The 11,847-nt window shown below is 45.8% G+C and overlaps 1 protein-coding gene across 2 annotated transcripts; it reads left to right on the forward strand.

Moving 5' to 3' along the window:
- The first annotated feature begins 241 nt into the window (after positions 1-241).
- Positions 242-11,606, forward strand: sall1a (spalt-like transcription factor 1a). 2 transcript variants are annotated; one of them, XM_061814666.1, is made up of 4 exons: positions 242-402; positions 946-1,023; positions 4,947-8,329; positions 10,523-11,606. In XM_061814666.1, the coding sequence occupies exons 2-4, from the start codon at positions 951-953 to the stop codon at positions 10,970-10,972; spliced, it is 3,906 nt and encodes a 1,301-aa protein (XP_061670650.1). In that variant the 5' UTR covers positions 242-402; positions 946-950; the 3' UTR covers positions 10,973-11,606. The 2 variants fall into 2 exon arrangements, with proteins under 2 accessions (XP_061670650.1, XP_061670651.1); XM_061814667.1 differs by having other exon boundaries at positions 242-387.
- Positions 11,607-11,847: the final 241 nt, after the last annotated feature.

Raw genomic sequence — 11,847 nt, forward strand, 5'->3', positions numbered from 1 at the left:
AAAAAAAATTCTGATAAAAAAAAAAATGAAAATAAATGAAAACTTGTCCGCGCTGCTCTTCGCTGTGTCGGTGAAGTTTGTTCAGAGGAAGAAGACCAAAAAAAAGAAAAAGAAAAAAAGAGCGAGGTAAAAAAAAAAAAGGGGGGGGCGGGAGTGAAGGCGGGGACCGGCTTGGTGACTGAACACGATAACAGCCAATCAGAGAGCGGGTGGGCGGAGCTTTGCCGCTGTCCGGCTGCAGCACGGGGCCCTCTCCCAAAGTTTGTTTATTCGCCCTCTGCGGTGTGTGACGACAACGTGTCCGCCACCCTGAAAATGAGTGCACGCAAGTGAAGTGGACGGAGCCACGCGTGGACTTGTGCAGTCTGGGGGCCACGCGCGAACCAGGTGCCTACCGAAGAGGTGATTTTTGTGGGGTGGGGGTGAAGGGGGCGGACGGACCGACGGACGGACTACTACCTGTTCGAACAGTGAGAGGAGAAAGTTGTGGAACATTATTCACTTGGGACAATACCAAGGTGACCAAAAAAAAAAAGGAAAGGAGGGGGGCTTCCTTCCTTTCTTTCTTGCTCAAGCGGACTTTGCGAACCTCGAGTTTGGGAGACGAAGAAGACCCCCACCGTCCCTCCTTCCAGCAAAGCAAATCAGGAGCTAATTGATTAAAGAGACTTGATTTGAATAGGAGGGGGGCTGGCGAGGTGCCAATCGCCTTTGAAAGAAGCCCCTGCCCCCCCTCTTCCCTCACCCAGCCCCTCCTCCTCCACCTCCCTTCCCGCCGTATGATTAATCGCGAGGCATTATTGATAATCATAACGTGGCACATGCGCCTTGGATGGGCTCGATGCGGGTGAAATTTTGAGGGGCCCCCTCGGTTCATTTTTTTCCTCCCTTTCTTTTTGGGTCTCCTTCGCCTCCTCTCCGCTGGGTGTTTGCCCCATGAACCAGCCAGAATGTCGCGGAGGAAACAAGCCAAGCCGCAACACTTTCAGTCCGACCCTCAGCTGCCCGTAGCCGGCCACAATGGTGAGTCTCACCGGCCCCACTTCCTCCTTCGACCGCTTTCCCTCCCACTTTGCAATTTTAATCCTTTTTTTCCTCTTCTTTTTAACAAATTTTACATCACACTAATCTGGCTATTATTTAACTTTTTTTAACGTAAATGAGTGCTACTTCAGCGGTGGGTTTAAAAAAACTTTTATGTATCCTTTTATTCGGTTTTCAAAACGAAGCCCATTTCGACCGCCTTGGACCACCCTGGCCGACCTCACACACGCTTAAAATGTGCTCTTTGTATGCTTAAAGTTGTGCAAAACCAAACGTTTCCCCTTGTATTCGTATGAATTAACATAACAAGCCGGTTTGCTCATCGTGCTTTCATATATTAAAAAAAGTTAAACTCATCGTGAGTCACAAACACACACGCACAGACAGTTTCAAGAAAATGCGGTTGACTCAACTAATCCCACGCGAAAAAACGAAAACAATGCGATTTTATTGAAGCGTAATTTACGACATCAGCGCGAAATAAACTTGTCAAATGCTGCATTCAGAGTTACCAAAAAATGTGATATGAATCGTTCCATCCTTTAAGCCTCGTCCTACTAATCTAATCATCCATATACGTTTAAAAAGGTTTTGATTTGCCATACTTTTGAATTAAAATCAAGCCAAATTGTGTGTTGAAAGTGATGGGAGTTGTGTAAAAGCAATGTTTGATGACGGACTTTTTTTAAAATGAAGTTTTACGACGGATTTGCTAAACAGTTATGATGATAAAATGTAATGTGTGACTAAAAAAATACTGACGTGTAGATTTTAGTGAGATGTAGTGATGAAATATTCTAATGTCACCTTTCTGAAGTTGCTTTAAGTTCGTATTCATGTTTTAATATTTTTTTACTATTCTCCATAAACTAAAATGATTTTTGCTTTTTTTAAAATTTGCAACTTATTTGAGCCTCAGTAACATGCAAAATGTCACTTGTGTTCAACATATCATTTTATAAAATATCTCCGCAATGAAGTTATTTCCAAAAGTTTTTTGAAGAGAGAATCAGGGTAGAGATGAAAAAAGTGTGTGTGTATGTGTGTGTGTGTGTGTGTGTGTGTGTGTGTGTGTGTGTGTGATGGCGCTGTGCTGTTTTAACCTTTGCCAGTGTCCCTTATGTGAGGGGCATCCAGGGTTCAGGGCCCAGCAAGATCCACTTCTCGTCACCATTGACCCGACTAGTCCGAACCGCAGGCGGCCCAAACCAGGCCTTGACACTTTTTTCCCCACTTCTATTAAGCGGTTAAGTGAGGCCCTTATCAATATTTAGCCCCTATCAGCGTTGCTCCCCAGGGGGGAAATTGGCAGCCCCCCTCCCGCCAAACACCCTACCACCCCCCCCCCCACCCCACATTCTCTTTTTTTTTTTTTTTTTTTTTTTTGTGCTCTTGCAAACAAGAGAGTGTTTGTCATTTGGTTGGGGCTGATAGTCCCCAGCCTCCCTTCCTCCATTCGCCTTAAGCGTGACGCCGGACCACGACTCAGCCAGTGTCCCCCTGCTTGGCCAGACTGGACCGAGGTGGCTTTTATCGGACCCCGTTTTTGGTGTTCAGCGCGATGTCAAGCTGCCTGCCCCTAAACTCATACAATGTAGGATTTTGCCTGCTTAATATCTTCACTTTTTTGTAGTTTTGAGGCCTTCTTGACTATGATTCATATGTAGCGGCGCATCCTCCTCACAGCAGCTTTGGCTTGATTCTTAATTTTAATTCGAACTTAATCCCTGCTATTTTGGGAATTAAGCCTAATGCTAGCATCTGCGCTATGTCCTGGGCTCCAGGATTGATTTTTATTTTTGTCTTAACAGTTTGGCACAAAGCTTTGTTTGTTTACTGAAGTCGAGTAGCACACTTTGGACACAAAGTGTAGATTAAAACTAACCGTCTTTTAAGATAACTGAAAACACAAGGTTATTAATGTGACTAAAATCTTAAAATGTTCCCCCTCTTTTTGCTCAATTCTTATTTTATTGAAATATATTGCAAAGTTGCCAGCTAGTAGGGTCCATTGAGAGAAAGTATCGATTAAACATTGGCTATAATTTTGTAAAATGAAAAACAGGGTTTTCAAGTTGAACCAATTATTTGCATTCATCTTTTTTTAGGAATATGTTTAAAAATGGAATGCATGTACTCTTTAATGTAATAATTACATATCTTTTTTAGGACTTGGTACTTTTTATAACTGGTGCAAAAATATGAAGGAGACTAAAATGATCAGACACCGAGTTGGAACGAAACTCTTATTAAACTTGAACCTCATGTTTTTTTTATGTTCCTAACAAAATGACATTTTAATTCAATTTTGACTTCCTCATATTGCAAATGAATATGGAATAAATATTCTGAAAACATGCAGCGACTCCATTTTCATTATTGGTAAGGAAAAGATGAATTTACTTTAAAAGCACGTGTACAGTATTCCAGTCTTTTTCCTACACATACACACTTCATTTGCTTGTTTATCCTGCAACTTCTTGAAATGTCATGCAAATTTTTGTCTGTTTTTCATATTTATGTCTCCCTTTTTACTTGTTTTTTCCTCCTTCCAAAATTAACTTGGAAGCGAAGCTCTGTGCGCTCTTTTTAAAAGCAGGAGATTTGCCGTGAAAAGTTAGGGTGTGTGTTTGCATAGTTGGCCGGTGTGAGGTCCAGGGGGTTTACTGTCATGGCAACTTTGCAGTTATCTGTCATCCGGCGGCGCGGAAGAACACCGAGGGAAAATATAATCCCTTTGAGTGTGCTTCGGAGTGGGACCCAGCCCCGGAGAGGAGTTCGGGGCCAGGTTCCGACCAACCGGCCGTCCGACCATCCCCGCCGCTCCCATGCTGCGTGAACAATGGGGAGGCATCCTGTCTCACTATGGGGCAGGGGGGGGGGTCAGGGGGTGCACTTCTGCAGGGTTTCATTTGCAAATGAATTCTTGGCCCTGATGAAAGTCTCTAGAATGGAGAGGAGGAGGGGGGCTGCAGTGGAGGTTCAGTCACAATGAAAGGGATTCATAGAAAAATGCAATTTGTAAATCAACTTGTATGTTAAATTCAGAAATTTGACAAAAGATGGCTTCGAGTGTGAAATGCGTCTGTGAAACTCCAAAAACGCAATTGGCTTATCTCAGACTTTGTGTTTTAAGATCTTTTTTTAGTCTCTAATCAGTCATTTTGCTGTAGATTGATCACTCTTCATGTGACACACGTCTTGTGATCTGTCAAACAACATTTTTTACCGGTCAAGGTAATTTAATCATAGCCCCTCAAGACTATTTAACAGCATTTCTATATCCTGTGTGTTGCTATTCTCCCCTGTTCCTTGTTTTTTTCCCCATGTTTGGCCTCGATCTTCTCAAATGAGTTTAGCCGTGACGATAACCTGTTTGAGATGGCGGCTGCGGGCTGAAAATGAGCAAAGTTGACAGCGAATTGAAAGTCTAATAAGTCCATCCAATGCTTGATTTGCGCTGAGTGGACAAGCAGACTTTGAAGAGCTGTATTGGAAATCAATGAGTTTCTATGAAATTTCATTAAAGGGTTCGAGCTGCGTCCTTGCTTCACTCTTTTCTATATTTTTGATGGGTTATCTGAAGAAAATGATTACCTTTGATTTGGCCTGATGAAAATCAAAGATCACTGTTTAGTGAAACGTGAGTAGTTCTCATTGATTTTGTATTGTTGTATTGTGTTTTTTTCAGACGCCATTGCACACTGAATTTGTTCCTTTCTCTCATTCCTCTTTACTTATCGTTGCTTTTATGATTGTTTTTTTTTTTGTGAAGACATCAAGGGGATAAGTGTAAAACTGATTAACTTAAGATTAGCAACAATGGAACTTTAAGAGATAAAGCCTCTTCGACTGAAAAACATTTCTAATCACTAATCCTCTCTTTCCTGCTTTTTTTGCAGGGGAGACAGAACTTTGCTCTGAGGACCCCCCCTGCAAGGAGTCCGACGCCCATGTCTGCAACAGATGTTGTGCTGAGTTCTTTGAACTCTGCGAGCTCGAGGAGCACCAAAAGAATTGCACGAAGAATCAGCTAGTCCTGATTGTGAATGAAAGTCCTGTCTCCCCCGCTGGAACCCTCTCTCCTAGATCTCCACCACTTAATCCCGACGACCAGATGAATGACACTGCTAATAACACTGATCACACAGAGTACGGTGACCTTTCTGAACCCAGCGTGCTGGAAAAAGACGAATCCATGGACGTGGATGTTTCAGGCATGAGCAGTGGTCACGAAGAGGAAAGCAGCCTTGTGGAGAGTGGGAGCCCCAGCAATGCAGCGGGCAGCCTCAGTGGCAAAGGCACCGCTGGGCCTGCCGTTGGTACTTCTGCTATTTCTGCCCCTCTTCCTCATCTCGGCAACCTGGCCGAGCTGGGAAACTTCTCCATGATCAACAGCAATGTCATCATTGAAAATCTGCAGAGCACCAAAGTAGCTGTGGCCCAGTTCTCCCAGGAGGCACGTACCTCTGGGGGGCCTCGGGTGGCGGTGCCTGCCCTGATGGAGCAGCTCCTCGCCCTCCAGCAGCAGCAGATCCACCAGCTACAGCTCATAGAGCAGATCCGTCACCAAATATTGCGCCTAGCTTCTCAGTCCCCTGAAATACAGGTGCCCCCGACCTCAGCTCCAGGTGCGATGGCACCCGTCGCCGCCAGCCCACTGGCCACCCTGAGCTCCCATCTCTCGCAACAGCTGGCTGCAGCCGCAGGCCTCGCACAAAACCTGGCTAGTCAGTCAGCCAGCATTAGCAGCCTAAAGCAGCTCGCTGCTGCGGCACAGCTACCTCAGTCCAACCCAAGCAGCAGTGAGACATCTCAGAGCATTAGCACCCTGGGGCCGTCGACAGGCAATGCCCAGCTCCCTGAGAAGAGACCGTGCCATGTCACTAACACACCACTGGCAAAGTCCTCCACGCCGGCTTTTGGAATTGGTAGCTTGTTAAGCTCAGCAGTGAATCCCCTTCTACCTCAGCCCCCGCCAGGAAATCCCATGTTCTCGAGTTCGCTTCCGAGCGTCGGGACCACCGTTGAGGACCTTAACTCTCTGGCAACACTGGTCCAGCAGAGGAAAGGCAAGGTGCCCAACGTCGCATCGTTCGAGACCAAGAGCAGCTCGGAGGAGGCATTCTTCAAGCATAAGTGCAGGTTTTGTGGCAAGGTGTTCGGTAGCGACAGTGCCTTGCAGATCCACTTACGATCGCACACTGGCGAAAGGCCCTACAAGTGCAACATCTGCGGAAACCGCTTCTCCACCCGCGGCAACCTGAAGGTGCACTTCCAGCGTCATAAAGAAAAGTACCCGCACATCCAGATGAACCCGTACCCTGTTCCTGAGCATTTGGACAACATCCCAACAAGCACCGGCATTCCCTATGGAATGTCCATGCCCCCAGAGAAGCCCGTCACCAGCTGGCTGGATAGCAAGCCAGTCTTGCCCACTCTGACTTCCTCGGTCGGCATGCTGCTGCCGCCGACTATGCCCAGCCTGCCCCATTTTGTCAAAAAGGAAGATCACTCGATAGCCATAACTAACCTTCCAGCTCCTTCCACGACAGGTGACTCAGGTGCTTCTGAACCTACAGCTAAAAGTAGCAGAGCATCTGAAGAGGGCGAAAGTGCAACTCTGCCTACCTCAAATGGTAAAACTGAAGAAGGTAGCCATTCCTCAGGCTTTGTGACCAGTGTCAGCTCTGCTGCAGAGAGCACCACCGAGTATGCCACGTCCAACAGCCCGCCCATGTTGACCAACCCTCTCATGCCGCTTATGTCGGACCAGTTCAAGGCGAAATTCCCCTTTGGAGGTATCCTTGATCCCCTCCACGGTTCAGAGACCTCCAAGTTGCAGCAGCTTGTGGAGAACATTGACAGGAAGGTGACAGACCCCAACGAGTGCATCATCTGCCACCGAGTGCTGAGTTGTCAAAGTGCGTTGAAGATGCACTATCGCACTCACACGGGTGAGAGACCCTTCAAGTGCAAGATTTGTGGAAGAGCCTTCACTACCAAGGGGAACCTGAAGACCCACTACAGCGTCCACAGGGCCATGCCTCCACTTCGAGTTCAACACTCGTGCCCGATATGTCAGAAGAAATTCACCAACGCCGTGGTGCTACAACAGCATATCCGCATGCACATGGGGGGACAAATCCCAAACAACCCTTTGCCTGAGAATTATCCGGAATCCATGGTCTCTGACACGGGCTCGTTCGATGAGAGAAACTTTGACGACTTGGACAACTTCTCAGATGACAACATGGAGGGAATGGAGGAGGGCCCCGACAGCAGTATGCCCGACACACCCAGGTCAGCGGACGCTTCCCACGACAGCCTCTGCGACTCCCCGATTGCTCTCGATTTGGAGGGACGAGAGAATCCCCAGGGTGTGGACAGGGAGGAGCTGCGAGAACTCAAAGCTGTGTCTAATGGCTTACCAGAGGGGGATTGTCTCACCAACGACTCTTCATCTCTCGGCGGAGATGTAGAAAGCCAAAGTGCTGGGAGTCCAGCTGTGTCTGAATCTACCTCCTCCATGCAGGCCCCATCCCCTGCAGGCATTCCGACGCAGCCCCGCAAATCCCCGGGATTGGAAGAAAGGCAACAGAGGGTATTCTCCATGGAGCACACAGCCCTCCTACACCCTCACCCCTCCAACATTGGAGCTTTGGACCTGACGTCAGTTAACCCCTCCAAGGATCCCCTGGGCATGATTTTACCCTTCCGTGAGCGTAGCGTAGCCAAGAACACGTCTTGCGACATCTGTGGAAAGACATTTGCGTGTCAGAGTGCCTTGGACATCCACTACCGAAGCCATACCAAAGAGCGACCGTTCATTTGCACGGCCTGCAATCGAGGATTCTCTACCAAGGGCAATCTCAAGCAGCACATGCTCACCCACCAGATGCGAGACCTGCCCTCGCAGCTCTTCGAGCCCTCCAACACCAGCCTCTCCTCCAGCCCCACACCCTCCCTGCTATCCGTCGGCTCGCTCGGAAAGCCAGAGGTCAACGGTTTCCTGCACAGCCTGCACCCGGAGAGCAAGGACCCCTCCTCCGTTGCCGTTTCCGCAGCAACCAGCGCCGGCATGGTCACGCCGTCCGCTTCGACCTCACCAGTGCTGTCGGCCGCGCCGCCTCGCCGGACGCCGAAGCAGCACTTCTGCAACACCTGCGGAAAGTGTTTCTCCTCATCCAGCGCCCTGCAGATCCACGAGCGCACGCACACTGGCGAGAAGCCCTTCGCCTGCAGCATCTGCGGCCGTGCATTCACCACCAAAGGAAACCTCAAGGTACACTTGCGATATTTAGAAAAAAGAACAGCTCAATATAATGTGAATTGTTTATTGCGGGGAGGATACATTCCAAGAGCACCTGTAATTAGTGAAGATCTGTGTTATGGAGAGACTGCATAATTAAAAAAAAAAAAAGTAAATTAAACCAAACTGTTTCGTTACTTTCATATATCTTAATCCATTCGTATTTATAAACTGTTAATGCAATGTAAAACAGAATAGACCATTTAGGAAAATCAACAAAATACAGACAAATGCCAGATAAAAACTTGAAAAAAAAAAAAAAAGAGAGCGCGACTCGGGCTAATTAATGCAGTGATTATAGTTTCATGTGACTGTACGCATTTATCAGTTTAACTCCTTTGGGTTTTTGGTCCTGTCTGTCCTACAGAAGAGAACTCTAAATCTTTGGCCTGAGGCAAGGACCTTAACGTACTGGTGAAGAGGACATCCTACTCAGTCCATTATGACATTGGCCTTTTTGAAGACCTGCTTTTTTTAAAAAATAGCCATAAGACAAGTTTGTTGGGCCCTAAAGTGGTTGCCAGACAAATCCACAATTTGCACAATGACCCCTTTTTCAAAAGAAACAAAAGTGAGTGTGGAGTAGATCACACATAAAATAGGGACATCACTTTCCTGTCTGCTTGAAAATAATTTAGTTCCCTCAATTGGAAAATGACTCGTAGCCATAAGGGGAGGAATGAAGGAATGAATCTTGTATAGTGTTCCACGTAAATCACCGATGGGGAATTAGAAACTGTCATATGTTTAACGCAGTTCTGTTTATTTCTTTCCTAGAACGGGAATATTTGTTGGTCAATCTGACCCTCTGCATGCTTAATCATTCCAAACAAACAACGGTGCACTACTAATACGAGTTTTTTTTTCTCCACTTTTTCCCAATAACTTTTGGCGATTAAATGCACACAACTTTGTGAGTTAAATTGGAGTGAAATACTGGAAGTCTCTCTCTTTCTCTCACACTCGCTCTCTTGCACTCTCTCTCGTTCTCTCTCTTTCTGTCTCTCACACACATTGACCCACAAGTTGAAAACACCTCTCCATACATTTTCAGTCATTGCCAAATATAGTTAGAAAAACAATTTTCCAATATTCACAAAAAAGAAGTTGCCTTAATTATTTTTATTGTGAAGTGTGTTCATTTTTGCTTTTTTAAAATTTTATTCTTTTTAAATCTATGGTTAAACATAGAGCAAGTCACACTCACCCATGAGCATTTCTGCTGTAGCAAAAGAACAAACCTCAAAAATGGGTCAGATGTTTAAAATTTGCTCTCCTTCCCCTTCCCCCACAGTACAATTAACTTTATTGTTGCTAGTCGAGAGACTTGATGATGCCACAGCCTCATTGAAAGCAAAAGTGTAATTTTTTTTTTTTTTGCCCTCAAGTCCCGCGTGAGACCAGCACATTAGGGATTAGACCAATGGGCCTCCCCCAAATAAGATGTTTACCACCACCAGCACACACAACAAACCGCCTTCCTCCATCCAGGGTGTCAAGCTATTTTAATGTGCAATGCGGTATCATTATTATTTTTTCCATTGCATCATCTCTCATTTGCATTCCTGATCTTCCCTCCTCAGCCTCTGTCTACGTCCACATGGGCACGCACATGTGGAACCGCACTCTACTTAATAGGGGGTTGATTGCAAGTTAAGACATAATATGAAAAAAATAAATCATAAGAAGCCAAAAAGGTCATAGTGTATTCTGGCTCAAATTAACAAGTTTTAAAGTTTAAATGTCTAAAGAGCAAATATAATATACAAGAGAGCTGTGCGTCCACTTTGGCATGGGTGATTGTTTGAAAAAGTAAAAATATAGTTTTTCTAGTTATACAATAATAAAGGGAAAAAATGATGAGGGCCAAATTTTTATCCAGATTTTTTTGCTATTTTTTGTCTAAATATTTGCTTCATTTGATCAATTTTACTGACAAAGAGATAGGTTGATTATTAATCTTTTTTTTTTTTTTTTTTTTTTTTAATTGGGCCAACTGCAACATAACAGGAGAGTTGATTTTAAATATGTTGGGCTGGGTTGATTCCTAAAAATGTGCTATAATTTTTACTACAGGGGGTCAGTTTTACAGGTTAGAGTTTCAATATTATTAATATTTGGGTCCGGATTTTATTCTTAATCTGTTTCCGCCATTGTTGTTTGCAGGTCCACATGGGCACACACATGTGGAACAGCGCCCCCGCTCGACGCGGGCGCCGGCTCTCGGTGGACGGCCCCATGGCCTTCCTCGGCGCCAACCCCGTCAAGTTCCCGGAGATCTTCCAGAAAGACCCAGCGGCGGTGTCGCGAGCTGGCGCCGGTGACCCGGCTAGTTTCTGGAATCAGTACGCCGCCGCCTTCTCCAGTGGCCTGGCCATGAAGGCCAATGAGATCTCCGTCATCCAGGGCGGCGGCCTGCCGCCCATGTCGGGCGCCGGCGTGGGCAACGGCGGGAGCTCACCCGTCGGCGGTCTGACGGGCAGCCTGGACAAACTCCACAGCGCCGAACCCAACGCCGCCCTGGCCGGCCTGGAGCGGATGGCCGGCGTGGAGAACGGCGCCCACTTCAGGTTCACGCGATTCATGGAGGACAATAAAGAAATTGTCACCAATTAGACACACAGAGACACATCCAGAACTGTGAAGACAGGTCTATTGTATTTTTTTTTGTTTTGTACAATGTACATGTTATAGTTCCCGGGAGCTTATTTATTAGTGGCTATAACCGTGCTTGAGACACAGTGGAAGCATTATAACAGTTAGACCAGATGTGTGTGCGTTTGTGCGCGTGTGTGCTTCTAAAGACGATGTGTGATAGAAACTGAACTCGGCATTAAGTTATTTCCGTGTCCCCCTTGTAGTGTTACATAGCTATGACGTCTGCCTGTAAGATCCAAAAACGCTGTAAATAATGTACACTGATCTTGTAGTTGGTCTGATGTGTGTTCACAGACACCCCCCCACCCCCCCCGCGCCACCTTTCCTCCACTCCCCACATTTTATTTAAGGAAGACGAAACATGGACGTTTGTTTAGTGTTTGTTGCATTTTTCCATGATTGTTTACTTCCATATTCCCCCCCTGGCCAATATTTGAAACTGAGACAGCCAGTCGTTCTCTACAGTGCTGCTAACGTGATGTGTTCAAATCCCCCAAACGGAAGATGATGTACATATACATGTCAAGAAGAAGTCCGGTGGCCAGCTCACACAAAAAGAATGGATAGTGGGTTTTTTTTTTTTTTTTTTTTTTTTGTTTTATAAATATATATAAATATAAATATTATATTGGGTTTGACAAACCTTTCGGACTGTTACATGCACTTTCTCGGAAAGGTGGAAGATCTTTAATGGGTCCAGTTTCTCTACACTTTAATACCTACTAACAAAAACTCTACGATACTGTAATTCTTTACTCGAATAATAATCAAATACATCAGTTTTCCAAAAGAAGCATTCACTGTTTGTGTCCGTGTGCATTTTATCTTTTAGT

Source organism: Syngnathoides biaculeatus, chromosome 3, assembly GCF_019802595.1.
Source record: "Syngnathoides biaculeatus isolate LvHL_M chromosome 3, ASM1980259v1, whole genome shotgun sequence".
Classification (NCBI taxonomy): domain Eukaryota; kingdom Metazoa; phylum Chordata; class Actinopteri; order Syngnathiformes; family Syngnathidae; genus Syngnathoides; species Syngnathoides biaculeatus.